Raw genomic sequence first — 13,442 nt, 5'->3', positions numbered from 1 at the left:
AAAACTATTTCATAAAGACAACACTGACTTGGGTGAAGTGAAGGTCCATGTTTACCATTTGGGTGAAGTGAAGGTCCATGTTTACCATTTGAGTTGTTCAGTATTTTTGTTACATTTCAGAGTACTAGTCTTCTGCGATCATTTTGCTTTTACTTGAGGTACCTTCTGTAGAATTCCTTTTTAAAGGAGTGTTTCTCAAACTCAGCACATAATAATTTGCTGTGGCAGATGTCCAATGCACTGTAGGCTGTTTAAGAGCATCCCTAGCCATGAGTCACTAGATGCCAGTAGCATCTCCAGCAGCGACAATCAAAATAAACTCCTCAGACATTTCCAAATATCCTCTGGGGGACAAAATTGTCCTCAGTTATAAACCACTAGCTTAAAGCAAGTCTCAAGGTGAAAAATTTTCTTGTCTTTTATTTAGCAACAATTGTATTTTGTCCTTATTACTGAATTTCTTGCTAATAAGCATAACTCTACTCTAGAAAGTGCTTTGTAAACACTTTAAGGCATCATTTGTTATCTGTTTTGTTACTGAGAATTCTGTTGTTCTGCTATTCCCTTGATGATCTGTACTTTCTCTCTGGCTGATTTAAAGATCTTTTCTTAGGTGTTCTGCAGCTTCAGTAAGATGTGTCTAGATGTGGTTTTCCTTTTGTTCTGTTCATAAACCCCTTTTACCTGTTTCTAATCTGTTACCTTTAGTTTCTATATCAACAACTATTTTATTTCTCTTCTACAAGTTCTATTTGTTCTCTCTAAACAGTCTTTCATTCCTTAGTATGTTTACCTAACTGCACCCTTTATTGATTTAAACTTTTAATAGTCTTGTATCTCAGACTCAGGACCATTTCATCCCTCTTGAGGGTTATAGAAGTAGGAGTCCCAGATCCAACATACTACTCTGCTGCTTCACTAGCCTTACAATACTGTTGCTATTAAAGTCTGGCTTCACAACAATCCTGCCCCATGCTGCTGCCTGCTGGTCCAAGCCTTGTCCCAACAGCTCTGGTTCCCCTTCTGCGACCAGGGCACCTCTACATGTGGGGCCTCTGCAGTCTCAAGTTTCAAGTGCAACCATCTTAACTTCCTGACACTTTAGTCCTGGATGTTTCTGGCCCAACTTTTCTTGCTTGGTTTTTTGGGGGGTAGAAGAATATCCCTGGAGACTTTGCCTACATTCATGAGACCAATGATGCCTCCAAGATAGTCTTATCAAGGTCTATGTGTGGTAGTGGAATGTGAGGGTCCCATAGAGCTCCTGGTCAATCATCAAAGATCAAGGCTTTCTAGGCAAGAAAAAACTCTCAGCAAGAAAAAGCTCTCAGCAGGAGTGGTTAATTGAAAGGCATGGATCAATTCTTGATCTCAGTTTCTTGGCAAGAAATCATGCTGCTTCATAAGGACAGCCTTTAAAAGGGGGGGGGGGGCACCTGGGTGGCTCAGTGGTTTAGCGCCTGCCTCCGGCTCAGGTTGTGACCCCAGGGTCCCAGGATTGAATCCCACACATCAGGCTCCCTGCAGGGAGCCTGCTTCTCCCTCTGCCTGTGTCTCTGCCTCTGTGTGTCTCTCATGAATAAATAAAATCTTAAAAAAAAAAAATAAAAGTACAGCCTTCATTCTTTCTTAAAAATGAAACAAAAAAAAAAAAAAAAAAAAGGAGGGGCACCTGGGTGACTTAAATTGGTTAAGAATTAGACACTTAATTTCAGCTTAGGTCATGACCTCAGGTCATGAGATGGAGCCCCGCATTGGGCTCTGTGCTGGGCATGGAGCCTGCTTAAGATCCTTCCTCTCTCCCTCTGCTCCTCTACTAATATTCTTGCTCAATCAATAGTGCAGCCTTTCATAAATCTAGGTCACTACTGTGACCTCAGGACATCTCAAATGGAATGGAAGTTCTAGAGTTTCTGAATAGTAAGTAAGTTTTACTCAGCAGGAACTAAGAACCAAATCCATATCCTAGGGCTGTGTTAGGATTATCCAGAATCCTAAGAGAATTCCTTTGGAGGCATCCACTGAGACTGGCTTCAGTAATGCTAAGAATTAAATAGCCCATCAGATCATTAAGTTGTTTTATTCCCCTCATTTTACTATCCAGATAAAGCTAACATGACTAGGAACTTACTCAACTCAAAACAGATATAAGTGCCATTGATTCTACTACAGATTTCAGATTTCCATTTTTTATGGCATATATATTTTTTTGTAAACAGGAATATGGTTTATCAAATGTTTTGCTCTTTATAAAAAACTTTATTGTTGTGGTGCTCTTATCTCTATATTGCTGCTTCTGTAATTTGCCACTTATATTGCAATTTGGAGCTAAGATAAATAAATCTGATTCTTCCCTTAGTCTCCTGATCCTGTCAAATGGTCTTTGCTGGTCTGAGACAGGCAGAACAAGAGCAGTAAATTTACTTAATTTCCCTTAGCACAGGTTTGAGTCTTAACTATGTGACTGTGTGAACACGAAAGGCTGTCTCAAATGTTATAAATTGTTTTTGATTTTTACAATTTGAGTATTCAATAAGAGGCATACATTATGTTGATTTCTATATCTCTTAAGTCAACAGCTCTTCTTTTCTTTACAATTTATTTGAAGAAACTATGTCATATGTTCAGTAGAGTTTCTGATGTTTTTAAGATTTACTTATTTGAGAGAAACAGAGAGAGCGCGAGCACACAAGCAGAGGTAGGGACAGAGGGAGAGGGAGAAGCAGACTCTCCACTGAGCAAGGGGCATGATGCAGGGCTCCATCCTAGGACCCTGGGATCATGACCTGAGCTGACAGCAGACGCCTAACTGACTGAGCCCCCCAGGAGCCACTAGTTTCTGATATTGATGACAACATCCAATGTGATGCTGCTTAAATGTTGTTCTGCTTTATTTATTTCCTATATATTGCTAATGAGGTCCAGAGGCTGATCCACCTTGAGGATTTTTAGGGGAGAGGTAGGAAAACTTCACAGTAGTATTTTGATCTTCTGTTAGGGGGTATATGTCATCTGATTTGCTTTCTTTTTGAGATACTAACCAACTGTTGGTGATTAATGACTGGATCCAGTAATTTATGAGGGATTACAAAGTGGTGATACTCTTCTATTATTCTTCCTTAATTTACTAGGTGAAATACTTTGATAAAGAAGCATTCCCTCTATAAATAATAGTGAAAGGGAATAGAAAGGAAGGGAGAAGAAATGGGTAAGAAATATCAGAAAGGGAGACAGAACATAAAGACTCCTAACTCTGGGAAATGAACTAAGGGTGGGGGAAGGGGAGGAGGACAGGGGGTGGGGGTGAGTGGGTGATGGGGCACTTGACGGGATGAGCACTGGGTGTTATTCTGTATGTTGGTAAATTGAACACCAATAAAAAATTAATTTATTAAAAAAAAGAAACATTCCCTCTAATACACTATTTGGTTACCCATTAGTATAGTAAAGGCAAGATAAATACTTCATTCTTTCTATTAAGCAATTCTCAGAGTAATGAGTTAGTTCACTAAAATACACTAATGGTGATCAATTAGTTTATTTTTATTTATTTTTAATTTTTAAAAAAAGGTTTTTATTTATTCATGAGAGAGAGGAGAGAGAGAGAGAGAGAGAGGCAGAGACACAGGCAGAGGGAGAAGCAAGCTCCCTGCAGGGAGCCCATTGTGGGACTCGATCCCAGTACCCTGGGATCACATGCTGAGCTGAAGGCAGATGCTCAAACACTGAGCCACGCAGGGGTCCCATCAATTACTTTTTTAAAGTGTCAATATGACCTCATAAATTTAAATATTGGATATATTTCAAATGAAATTATTTTCCTGCATCAGTTAAGAGGATTCATTCTTTAATCTCCTTTTTTTTCAGGGTGGGGGGGGCAGGGGAGGAGAGAGAATCTAAAGCAGGATCTGTCCAGTGCAAGCCTGATTGGGGCAAGATCTTACAACCCTGAAACCATGACCCGAACAAAAATCAAGAGTCAGACGCCTAACTGACTGAGCCACCCAGGTACTCCTCATCTCCTTTTGTTAACACAATGAATCATATACATTGATTTTTAATGGTAAATCAACCATGTATTTCTGGCAGAAACCCAAACTGGTCACAGGGGTAATTAAAAAAAAATACATTGCTTGATTCAGATTGCAAATATTTCGTTTAGGACATCTGTATTCATAAATAAAACTGGCCTATACTTGTCTCATATTATCATTGCTAAGTTTTGGTATGAGAATTATGCAATCCTCAAACTGAGTCGGGAGTGTTTGTTTTCCTATTCCTTGAGAGCAACTGTAGAAGAGGAATTATTTTTCCTTGAATGTTTGGTAAAAATTATTGTAAAAATGCTAGGGCCCAAATGCAGCTCATTTGCTTACTTGCTTACTAAACTGTTTCAAATTAAAAATTATACACACACAAAGTTCATAAATCATAAATATATTCATTCCTCCATACAGCTTCTCAGCCTGACCCTGAGATTTATGAGAGATCTGATGAGTCAGTGGGAACAATAGATACATTAAAGTAACTGTGCCCTACTAACAGGAAGAACATTTAGAAGTCTGAAAGATGCTATTATAAATTCTATTCAGCAGGCAAGACAATTGAAGCAGTTTTTAACCTACCACGCCAAATTATGCTAGGCAAGATTTTCTTTTTTTAAGATTTTATTTTATTTTAAAGATTTTATTCATTTATTCATGAGAGACACAGAGAGAGAGGCAGAGACACAGGCATAGGGAGAAGGAGGTTCCTTGCGGGGAGCCGGATGCGGTACTTGATCCCAGGACCCCGGGGTCACAACCTGAGCCAAAGGCAGACACTAAACCACTAAGCCACGCAGGTGCCCTTAAGATTTTATTTTTAAGTAACCTCTATATCTAAGGTGGGGGTCAAACTGCAACCCTATGGGATCCCTGGGTGGCGCAGCGGTTTGGCGCCTGCCTTTGGCCCAGGGCGCGATCCTGGAGACCCGGGATCGAATCCCACGTCGGGCTCCCGGTACATGGAGCCTGCTTCTCCCTCTGCCTATGTCTCTGCCTCTCTCTCTCTCTCTCTCTCTCTCTGTGTGACTATCATAAATTAAAAAAAAAAATTAAAAAAAAAAAAAACTGCAACCCTAGATCAAGAGTCACATGCTCCACTGACTGAGCCAGCAACTTGCTCCTAAGCAAGATTTTTATAGACAGCTGGCAAGATTTTAATTCAAGTTGCGAATGCAACTGGAATTAAGGAACTATAAGATGGCTGGAAAATATAATCCAAAAAATCATCTTTCTGCCTTGTGCAAACCTCTCCTCCTTTCTTCCTTCTTTCCTCCTCTTCCTCCTCCTCCTCCCCTTCTCCTTCCTCCTCCTTCCTCTCCTCCTTCTCCCCCTCCCTCTCCCCCTCCCCCTCTCTTCTTCTTCTTCTTCTTCCTCCTTCTTCTTTCTTCTTCTTTCTTCCTTCTTCTTCTTCTTCTTCTTAAAATAAGCCAGCCTTTTATGGATTTTGAGACTGTAGCTTAAACAAAGATACTCAGAAGGGTGCCTGGCCAGCTCAATCAGTAGAGCATGCAACTCTCAGGTTGGGAGTTCAAGCCCATGCTGGGTGTAGAGTTTACTTGAAAAAGAAAAAGAAAAAGAAAAAAAAGAAAAAGAAAAAGGAAAGAAAAGAAAGAAACTCAGGATGCGGCACAGAAGATGGTAGTTATTAAGAGCATTAGAAAAAAAGGAGAATTTCATCTTATCTAACGAACCTCAGAGGGAGCACCCAGGGTAGCAAGATGAACTTACCCGAGAATCTAGCCAGACAACTCTGGATAAATTCCCAGGTTTGTTCAAAATTGAATGCAAATGTAGGTTGCCAAATGAGATTCATGTCTAGAGTAGTCTCTCTGCAAATATTAGGGTTGTTAGCGAATACTAAGAGAAGTCTTCTTCACAATCGCATACCATTTCTTTTTGCCCACAATTCATTTACTATCTTTTACTACAAGTACTTCATTGGAAACAAAACCCAGCTTACACTGGAATGGTACCAACTCCCCTGATCATCCATTTCATTAGCTAAGTCCTTTCCTACCTCCATGACACACATGTTCCTGGCCAGATGATAAACCACTCTCAAATTCCTCTACTTGTTGGCGTACCAGAGACGGATGCAATTTAATAGTTTACGGGTGAAATGTACTTTCTGTGGTCTGCCTAAATCTTTCAATGAAACCTTAGTCATTCCTGGTCCAAATGTGAAATTTTTATATAGAGAATAATAATTTTGAACAGTCGAAATAAGCTATCCAATATAAAAGTCTAAATATTCACAATTTTTATCTGTGGTATTATATGCACAATGGAATATTCACAAAGAGAACAGTGCCAACCCCAATATCACAAGGCCATGACTCTTGAGAGCAGACTTCTAGTTATATGTTTATGTCAAACCATTTAACTAACAAATATTTATTGAGGCTTAGGGTGTCAGCTACTATTCCAGCACATAAACTTTCTCAAAGAAATGAGAATTAAGATCAGAAACTTATGTCCTTATCATAGAAAGAGCAGAAAAGGAGTATCCCAGTTTCTTTAACTAAGACCCTGAACCTGTAATAAGCAAACAAGTACTTTCCTTACTTTGGACTTAATAGCTTACACTTTATACAGCTGCTCTGCACACATTCAAACAGCTAAAAGTTCAGCAATGTACAAATCAAAATAGTCTCAAATCAACCATCATGCACCCCTGGTGTAAATGTAAATTGGACCAACCACTGTGAAAAAGTGTGGAGGTTCCTCAAAAAATTAAAAATAGAATTGCCATATGATCAAACAATTCTATTACTAGGTATTTACCCAAAGAAAATTAAGTTTGAAAAGACATATGTACCTCTATGTTTATTGCGACAGTATTTGCAATAGCCAACTACAGAAGCAACCCAAGTGTCCATCATTGAATGAATAGATAAAGCTTTACTTTGGGATGTATACTATTTTTATCCCCCTACCCTCTTTTTTAAAGATTTTATTTATTTATTCATGAGAGACACACAGAGAGAGGCAGAGACACAGGCAGAGGGAGAAGCAGGCTCCTTGCAGGGAGCTCAATGTGGGACTTGATCCCAGATGCTCAACCACTAAGCCACCCAGATGCCCCTAAAGATGTGGTATTATATGCACAGTGAAATATTCAGTCATAAAAAAAATGAGATCTTGCCATGTGGAACAACATGAGTGGACCTAGAGGACGCTAGGCTAAGTGAAGTCTGGCAAAGAAAGACAAATACCACATGATTTCACTTACATGTTGTATATAAGAAGAAAACATAGGCAGCTGGGTGGCTCAGTTGGTTAAGTGTCCAACTCTTGATTTCGGCTCAAGTCATGACCTCAAGGTTGTGAGATTGAACCCTATGTCCCAGTATGGAGCCTGTTTAGGATTATCTCCCTCCCTCTGCCCACCTCCCACAAAAAAAGAAAAAAAAAAAGTAAAGAAAAACAACCCTTAAGTACAAAGAACAAACTGGAGGTTTGCAGAGAGGAGGTGGGTGCATAGGGTGGGTAAAATACAGGGGATTAACAGCATAATTTATAAAGAAGTTGAACACTATGTTGTACACTTGAAACTAATGTAACATTGCATATGAACTATATTCAAATAAATTTTTTAATAGAAAAAAGTAACTTCCAGTTATAAAATAAGTCATGGAAATGAAAAGTACAGCATAGGGAATTATAGTCAGTAATACTGTAATAATGCTATATGGTGACAGATGGTGACTATATTTATCGTGGTGAGTACTGAGCAATGTATAAAATTGTCCAATCAATATAGCGTACACCTGAAACTAATATAACACTGTACATTAATTATACTTCAATGAAAACAAAGCAAAAACAAAAAACTCAACAAAAAATAAGCCTCAAATCAAAAGACACACACACACATACACACACAAAATGGCTGTTAATATATTTAAAAGCATTTAACCTCACTTATGATTAAAGAAGTACAAATAAAAACTAGAGATGCCATCTTCATCTGTTAAGAAAAGAAAAAGTTTTTTTTTTAAAGATGTATTTATTTATTTATTCATGATAGACAGAGAGAGAGAGAGAGAGAGAGAGAGAGAGAGGCAGAGACACAGGAGGAGGAAGAAGCAGGCTCCATGCCAGGAGCCCGATGCAGTACTCGATCCCGGGACTCCAGGATCACGCCCTGGGCCAAAGGCAGGCGCCAAACCACTGAGCCACCCAGGGATCCCCAGTAAAGAAAAAGTTTTAAGATTGATATTTGCTGCTTATGATAGAGATGTATCTTCTTTAAGGTATGTATTCCCTTTGACCAAGGAGTTCTACTGTTAGGAATTTTTCCTTCAAATATACTGGCAATGAGAATGCAAGAATATATGTACAAGATGTTCACTGTAACAATTTTTAATGGTAAAACATCTGGAAATAAGTGGTCAAGAATAGGAAACTGGCTGTATAAAATTAGAACATGGAATATTATTCTATAACAAACAAGGAATAAGGCAAATCTTTATATACTGAAATGATACATCCAAGACAAAATGTTAAGTGAAACAAAATAATTTACAGTCTGTAGAGTATAACTCCATGGATAGAAACAGGAAAGAAGATGGTCATATATTGTAAGAAAATGTGTAATTAAAAAGTCCTAAAAGAATTCCCAAGAAAGTGTCAATAATAAATATCTTGGGGGATAGAGGTGGGGTGGTGGGGAGAAGAGATACTTTAAAGGGTTTTATCTTACTTTTTTTCACATATACATTTTGTATTATCTGAATTCCTCATCAGAGTATGTATTATTTCTGTATTTTAAATTTTTATCAGTTCTGAGATGTGAAGTTCCTGTTAAATAACAAGCTTACTGAAATTTAAATATATGATCCCTAGAAGAAATAAATTTATTTATATAACTTATTTAACAGATAAAGAACTGAAACATCCTCTACATCTTGCTTATTAAGTTCAAGCTGTTTATGAAGTACTTTCAGTAATCAAAAAAGAGGGTGATAAAAGACCACGAAAAATAATAAAAAGGGCAAAGTAACAGCAAATTCTAAGATATGATAGAGTATTATAGTATCTTTTTGATAAAATTATCTTGGAAAAAAGAAGCTCTAATTCTTACAGACTTTTCTTTTTAAAACATAGATAATGTAATTGACTTTCAAATGTAACTACATTAGGTTTTAGTCAATTGTAGAAGTAGTTTCCTGAAACTTACCAAGTTGGGAATAGATACAGCAGGAAAAAGGTTGAGGAGTGAAAAGTAGAAGAGGAGGGGATAGAAAATAAGAGTAACCTCTGTTAGTACAGGCAAGAAAAGGGTGATTTTAGAGAAGGTCAATCCCCACAGTAATACTATACCTAACAGTTGGCTGTGTTCCCCTGTGATGGAGTTCTGACTCGGGTCTGAAAAACAAACAATTGAAAAGAAAAGAAAAAATGAATGACCAAAACAAATAATTTCTTAAAAATCAGCAACAAAAGTCAACCAAGGAAATAAGCAGAAAAGCCAAAGCAAAAGCTTTTTTAATGCTCAAAAAAACATTAATAAAAGAATGAAAAGAAACTATTATAAAAAATAATCACAACTTTTTTGAAAAGTTAAGCAACAAAATTATCATGTGACCCACTAATTCCACTCTTAGGCATATACTCAAAAGAACTGAAAACAGGGACTTGACAATATATATAGCAGCATTACTCACAATAACCAAAAGGTGGAAACAACCCACGTGTCCTTCAACAGATATATGGATAAACAATAATGTGGCATACATATAAAATGGGATATTATTCAGCCATAAAAAAGAAAACAAAGTCCAGATAAACACTACAACATGGATGAACCTTGAAAATCCTTGAAAATATGCTAAGGGCAAGAAGCCAGAAGCAGAAGGACAAATATTGTATAATTCCATTTAAAATAAATATTGAGAAAAAAGTATATTCAAAAGATAACCACAAATTTGACCAAGCAGTAGTAGTTCCATAAAGTAGTACGATTTGGGGCTTACCACATGGGTTACATTTTCTCTTTCTTATTTTTTTACTTTTTTTTTTTTTTTTTTTTTTTTTTACATTTTCTCTTTAATGACAAAGGAACATATGGTCATATAGCTCAAAGTCAAGACATAAGTATAACACTCATTACTACTAGCAGTAATATTCTGATTTGACTTCATGATGAAACGACTAAACTGACTTCTAGAAATATCTAGTTCTTCTAATCTATAATAAAATTAGTGGCAATAAGCCAAGTTCCTAAAGCAAGAGATTTTTTTTTATAATAAACTTATTTTTTATTGTTCAATTTGCCAACATACAGAATAACACCCAGTGCTCATCCCGTCAAGTGCCCCCCTCAGTGCCCGTCACCCCTTCACCCCCACCCCCGTCCTCCTCCCCTTCCACCACCCCTAGTTCGTTTTCCAGAGTTAGGAGTCTTTATGTTCTGTCTCCCTTTCTGATATCTCTTACCCATTTCTTCTCCCTTCCCTTCTATTCCCTTTCACTATTATTTATATTCCCCAAATGAATGAGAACATATAATGTTTGTCCTTCTCCAATTGACTTATTTCACTCAGCGTAATACCCTCCAGTTCCATCCACGTTGAAGCAAATGGTGGGTATTTGTCGTTTCTAATGGCTGAGTAATATTCCATTGTATACATAGACCACATCTTCTTTATCCATCATCTTTCGATGCACACCGAGGCTCCTTCCACAGTTTGGCTATTGTGGACATTGCTGCCAGAAACATCAGGGTGCAGGTGTCCCGGCGTTTCATTGCATCTGTATCTTTGGGGAAAATCCCCAGTAGTGCAATTGCTGGGTCATAGGGCAGGTCTATTTTTAACTCTTTGAGGAACCTCCACACAGTTTTCCAGAGTGGCTGCACCAGTTCACATTCCCACCAACAGTGTAAGAGGGTTCCCCTTTCTCCGCATCCTCTCCAACATTTGTGGTTTCCTGCCTTGTTAAGTTTCCCCATTCTCACTGGTGTGAGGTGGTATCTCATTGTGGTTTTGATTTGTATTTCCCTGACGGCAAGTGATGCAGAGCATTTTCTCATGTGCATGTTGGCCATGTCTATGTCTTCCTCTGTGAGATTTCTCTTCATGTCTTTTGCCCATTTCATGATTGGATTGTTTGTTTCTTTGCTGTTGAGTTTAATAGGTTCTTTATAGATCTTGGAAACTAGCCCTTTATCTGATACGTCATTTGCATATATCTTCTCCCATTCTGTAGGTTGTCTTTGAGTTTTGTTAACTGTATCCTTTGCTGCTAATGCAAGAGATATTGACAATCATCATTTAACAACTAAGCACTTGCTTATTTTAAAGGCTTGAAAAGCATTAAGGGCTAAATATGGAAAAGACTTTGAGCTCCAGTTTTCTCAAAGATTAAGTCTCTTGAGATACTGAGGATTACTTCTGGCTTCCCTAAATGTCTCTGAGGAACAAAAATAATTATAGACCAGGGGAGTCTATGAACAAATGGGTAAAAGGTTACATCTTTATTTTCACTAACCTATAATTGGAGTTTAGTATTTTCTCCAAGTATGATGTCACCAACAAACTACCTAAAAGTACCTATGCTTTGTCAACATTAAACATCTGATTTTTCATATCACATTACAATTGTTCTACATAACTCATAATGGCTTTTAGGTACAATGCTACTTTGAAATTATGGTAGTTATTAAAAGGCTGCTAGGTCTTCTTCAATGCATTGATAAAAAAAAAACCCACTTATATTATTAGATCACAAACTTAATATTTTGATAACTGTATTTTAATATAAGAGGGTTCTTTTTAATCCTATATATGTATATGTATTTATATGCATGTGCAATACTTTACACATTTAAAAACATTTCTGAAAAGGAATTTGTAGACTTGAGACTGCTAAAGAAGTCTCAGATACAAAAAAGATTTAGAATTACAGTTTTAAACAAAATTCAAGTAATATTTTTGATAGTGTTTATAATAAATGCTTTCATATATAATCTAATTAAATCTAACACTTTAAGCACCCCACACAGAAAGAAACAATCAGAATACTAAACAAATTCTGGTTTCTGATGTACACAGTACATACTATAGTATACTTTACATAGTCAAATTAAGGAGGAAATAAGGTAGAAACCTGGTTGATACAACTAAAGTTTTAAATGCTATGTGAACGTTTTAAGATTTTTTTTTTAGATTTTAGATTAGGAATCCCTAATTTGGTTTTTAAAAATATATTCTAGGGCAGCCCTGGTGGCTCAGGGGTTTAGCGCCGCCTGTAGCCCAGGGCATGATCCTGGAAACCCTGGATGGAGTCCCATGTCAGGCTCTCCACATGGTGCCTGCTTCTCCCTCTGCCTGTGTCTCTGCCTCTCTCTCAATCTCTCTCTCTGTGTCTCTATCAATAAATTAAATAAATAAATAAATAAATAAGATATTCTAAGTATTTATTTATTTATTTATTTATTTATTTATTTATTTATTTTATTTATGATAGTGAGAAAGAGAGAGAGAGAGAGGCAGAGACATAGGCAGAGGGAGAAGCAGGCTCCATGCACCGGGAGCCCGACGTGGGATTCGATCCAGAGTCTCCAGGATCGAGCCCTGGGCCAAAGGCAGGCGCTAAACCGCTGCGCCACCCAGGGATCCCAATATTCTAAGTTTTTATAGTTTCAGATATTTTTCTCAACATACCACCAAATAGATTCTGGTTTTTAAATTTAAACTCATCTTATTTCCTATAGAAATAAACAGCATGGGTTTGTGCATAACAACAAGTAGGAATAACAGTTCTATAATATATTAGTCTATTAGATTCATATCTCTCTTATACATACACACACACACACACACACACACACACACAGGATAAACTGGGCCCTATCATCATAGAAAAGCAGGTGTCTAGGCAGCATGGAAGAAGGAGTAGAGAAAGAATCAGATTTTTAGAACCAGAAGAACTATGGTCATCATCTAGCTCTACTCTAGTGACTCCAAAGGAAAAGTTGGAAGAATTATCAGCACCATCTGTTTTTTTTTTTCCCTAAAACTATACCAATAACCCTTCTCCAGATTCTGATTCCCAGATACTGTCATTAATGGGAATGCCTTTTATGTATGTATGTTGGTATGCGACAAAGTTGAGAACCTCTTAATATTTATAATAGGGGCACCTGCGTGGCTCAGTCAGTTAGGTGTCTGCCGTCAGCTCAGGTCATGGTCCCAGGGTCCTGGGATGGAGCAAACCACATCAGGCTCCCTGTTTGGCGGGGAGTCTGCTTCCCCTTCTCCTTCTGCCCCTCCCCACCTGCTTGTGCTCTCACTGGCTCTCTCTCTAATGAATACATAAAAAGTCTTTTAAAAATATTTATGGTTGAGAAGATGAATGCTGTTAATATGTGACCAAAGACATGGCAAACCA

The 13,442-nt window shown here is 37.6% G+C and overlaps 1 protein-coding gene and 1 long non-coding RNA gene across 5 annotated transcripts in view; one reads left to right on the top strand and one right to left on the bottom strand.

The window, feature by feature from the left end:
* The window catches only part of SLC12A6 (solute carrier family 12 member 6), an 88,390-nt gene that overhangs the window by 36,610 nt on the left and 38,338 nt on the right, over positions 1-13,442 (bottom strand). For 3 of the 4 annotated variants that reach the window (XM_077880436.1, XM_077880435.1, XM_077880438.1), the window contains one exon: positions 9,372-9,416. The exons of the other annotated variant lie outside the window; for it this stretch is intronic. In XM_077880436.1, the coding sequence (XP_077736562.1) occupies positions 9,372-9,416 (45 nt within the window). The remainder of the gene's footprint in view (positions 1-9,371; positions 9,417-13,442) is intronic. 4 annotated transcript variants of the gene reach the window in all.
* The window catches only part of LOC144302933 (uncharacterized), a 56,101-nt gene that overhangs the window by 27,089 nt on the left and 15,570 nt on the right, over positions 1-13,442 (top strand). The gene's annotated exons all lie outside the window — the stretch shown is intronic.

This window comes from Canis aureus, chromosome 32, assembly GCF_053574225.1.
Source record: "Canis aureus isolate CA01 chromosome 32, VMU_Caureus_v.1.0, whole genome shotgun sequence".
In the NCBI taxonomy this organism is placed as follows: domain Eukaryota; kingdom Metazoa; phylum Chordata; class Mammalia; order Carnivora; family Canidae; genus Canis; species Canis aureus.
The sequence above is the reverse complement of the archived record's forward strand: the minus strand, read 5'-3'. Positions and strand labels throughout refer to the sequence as shown.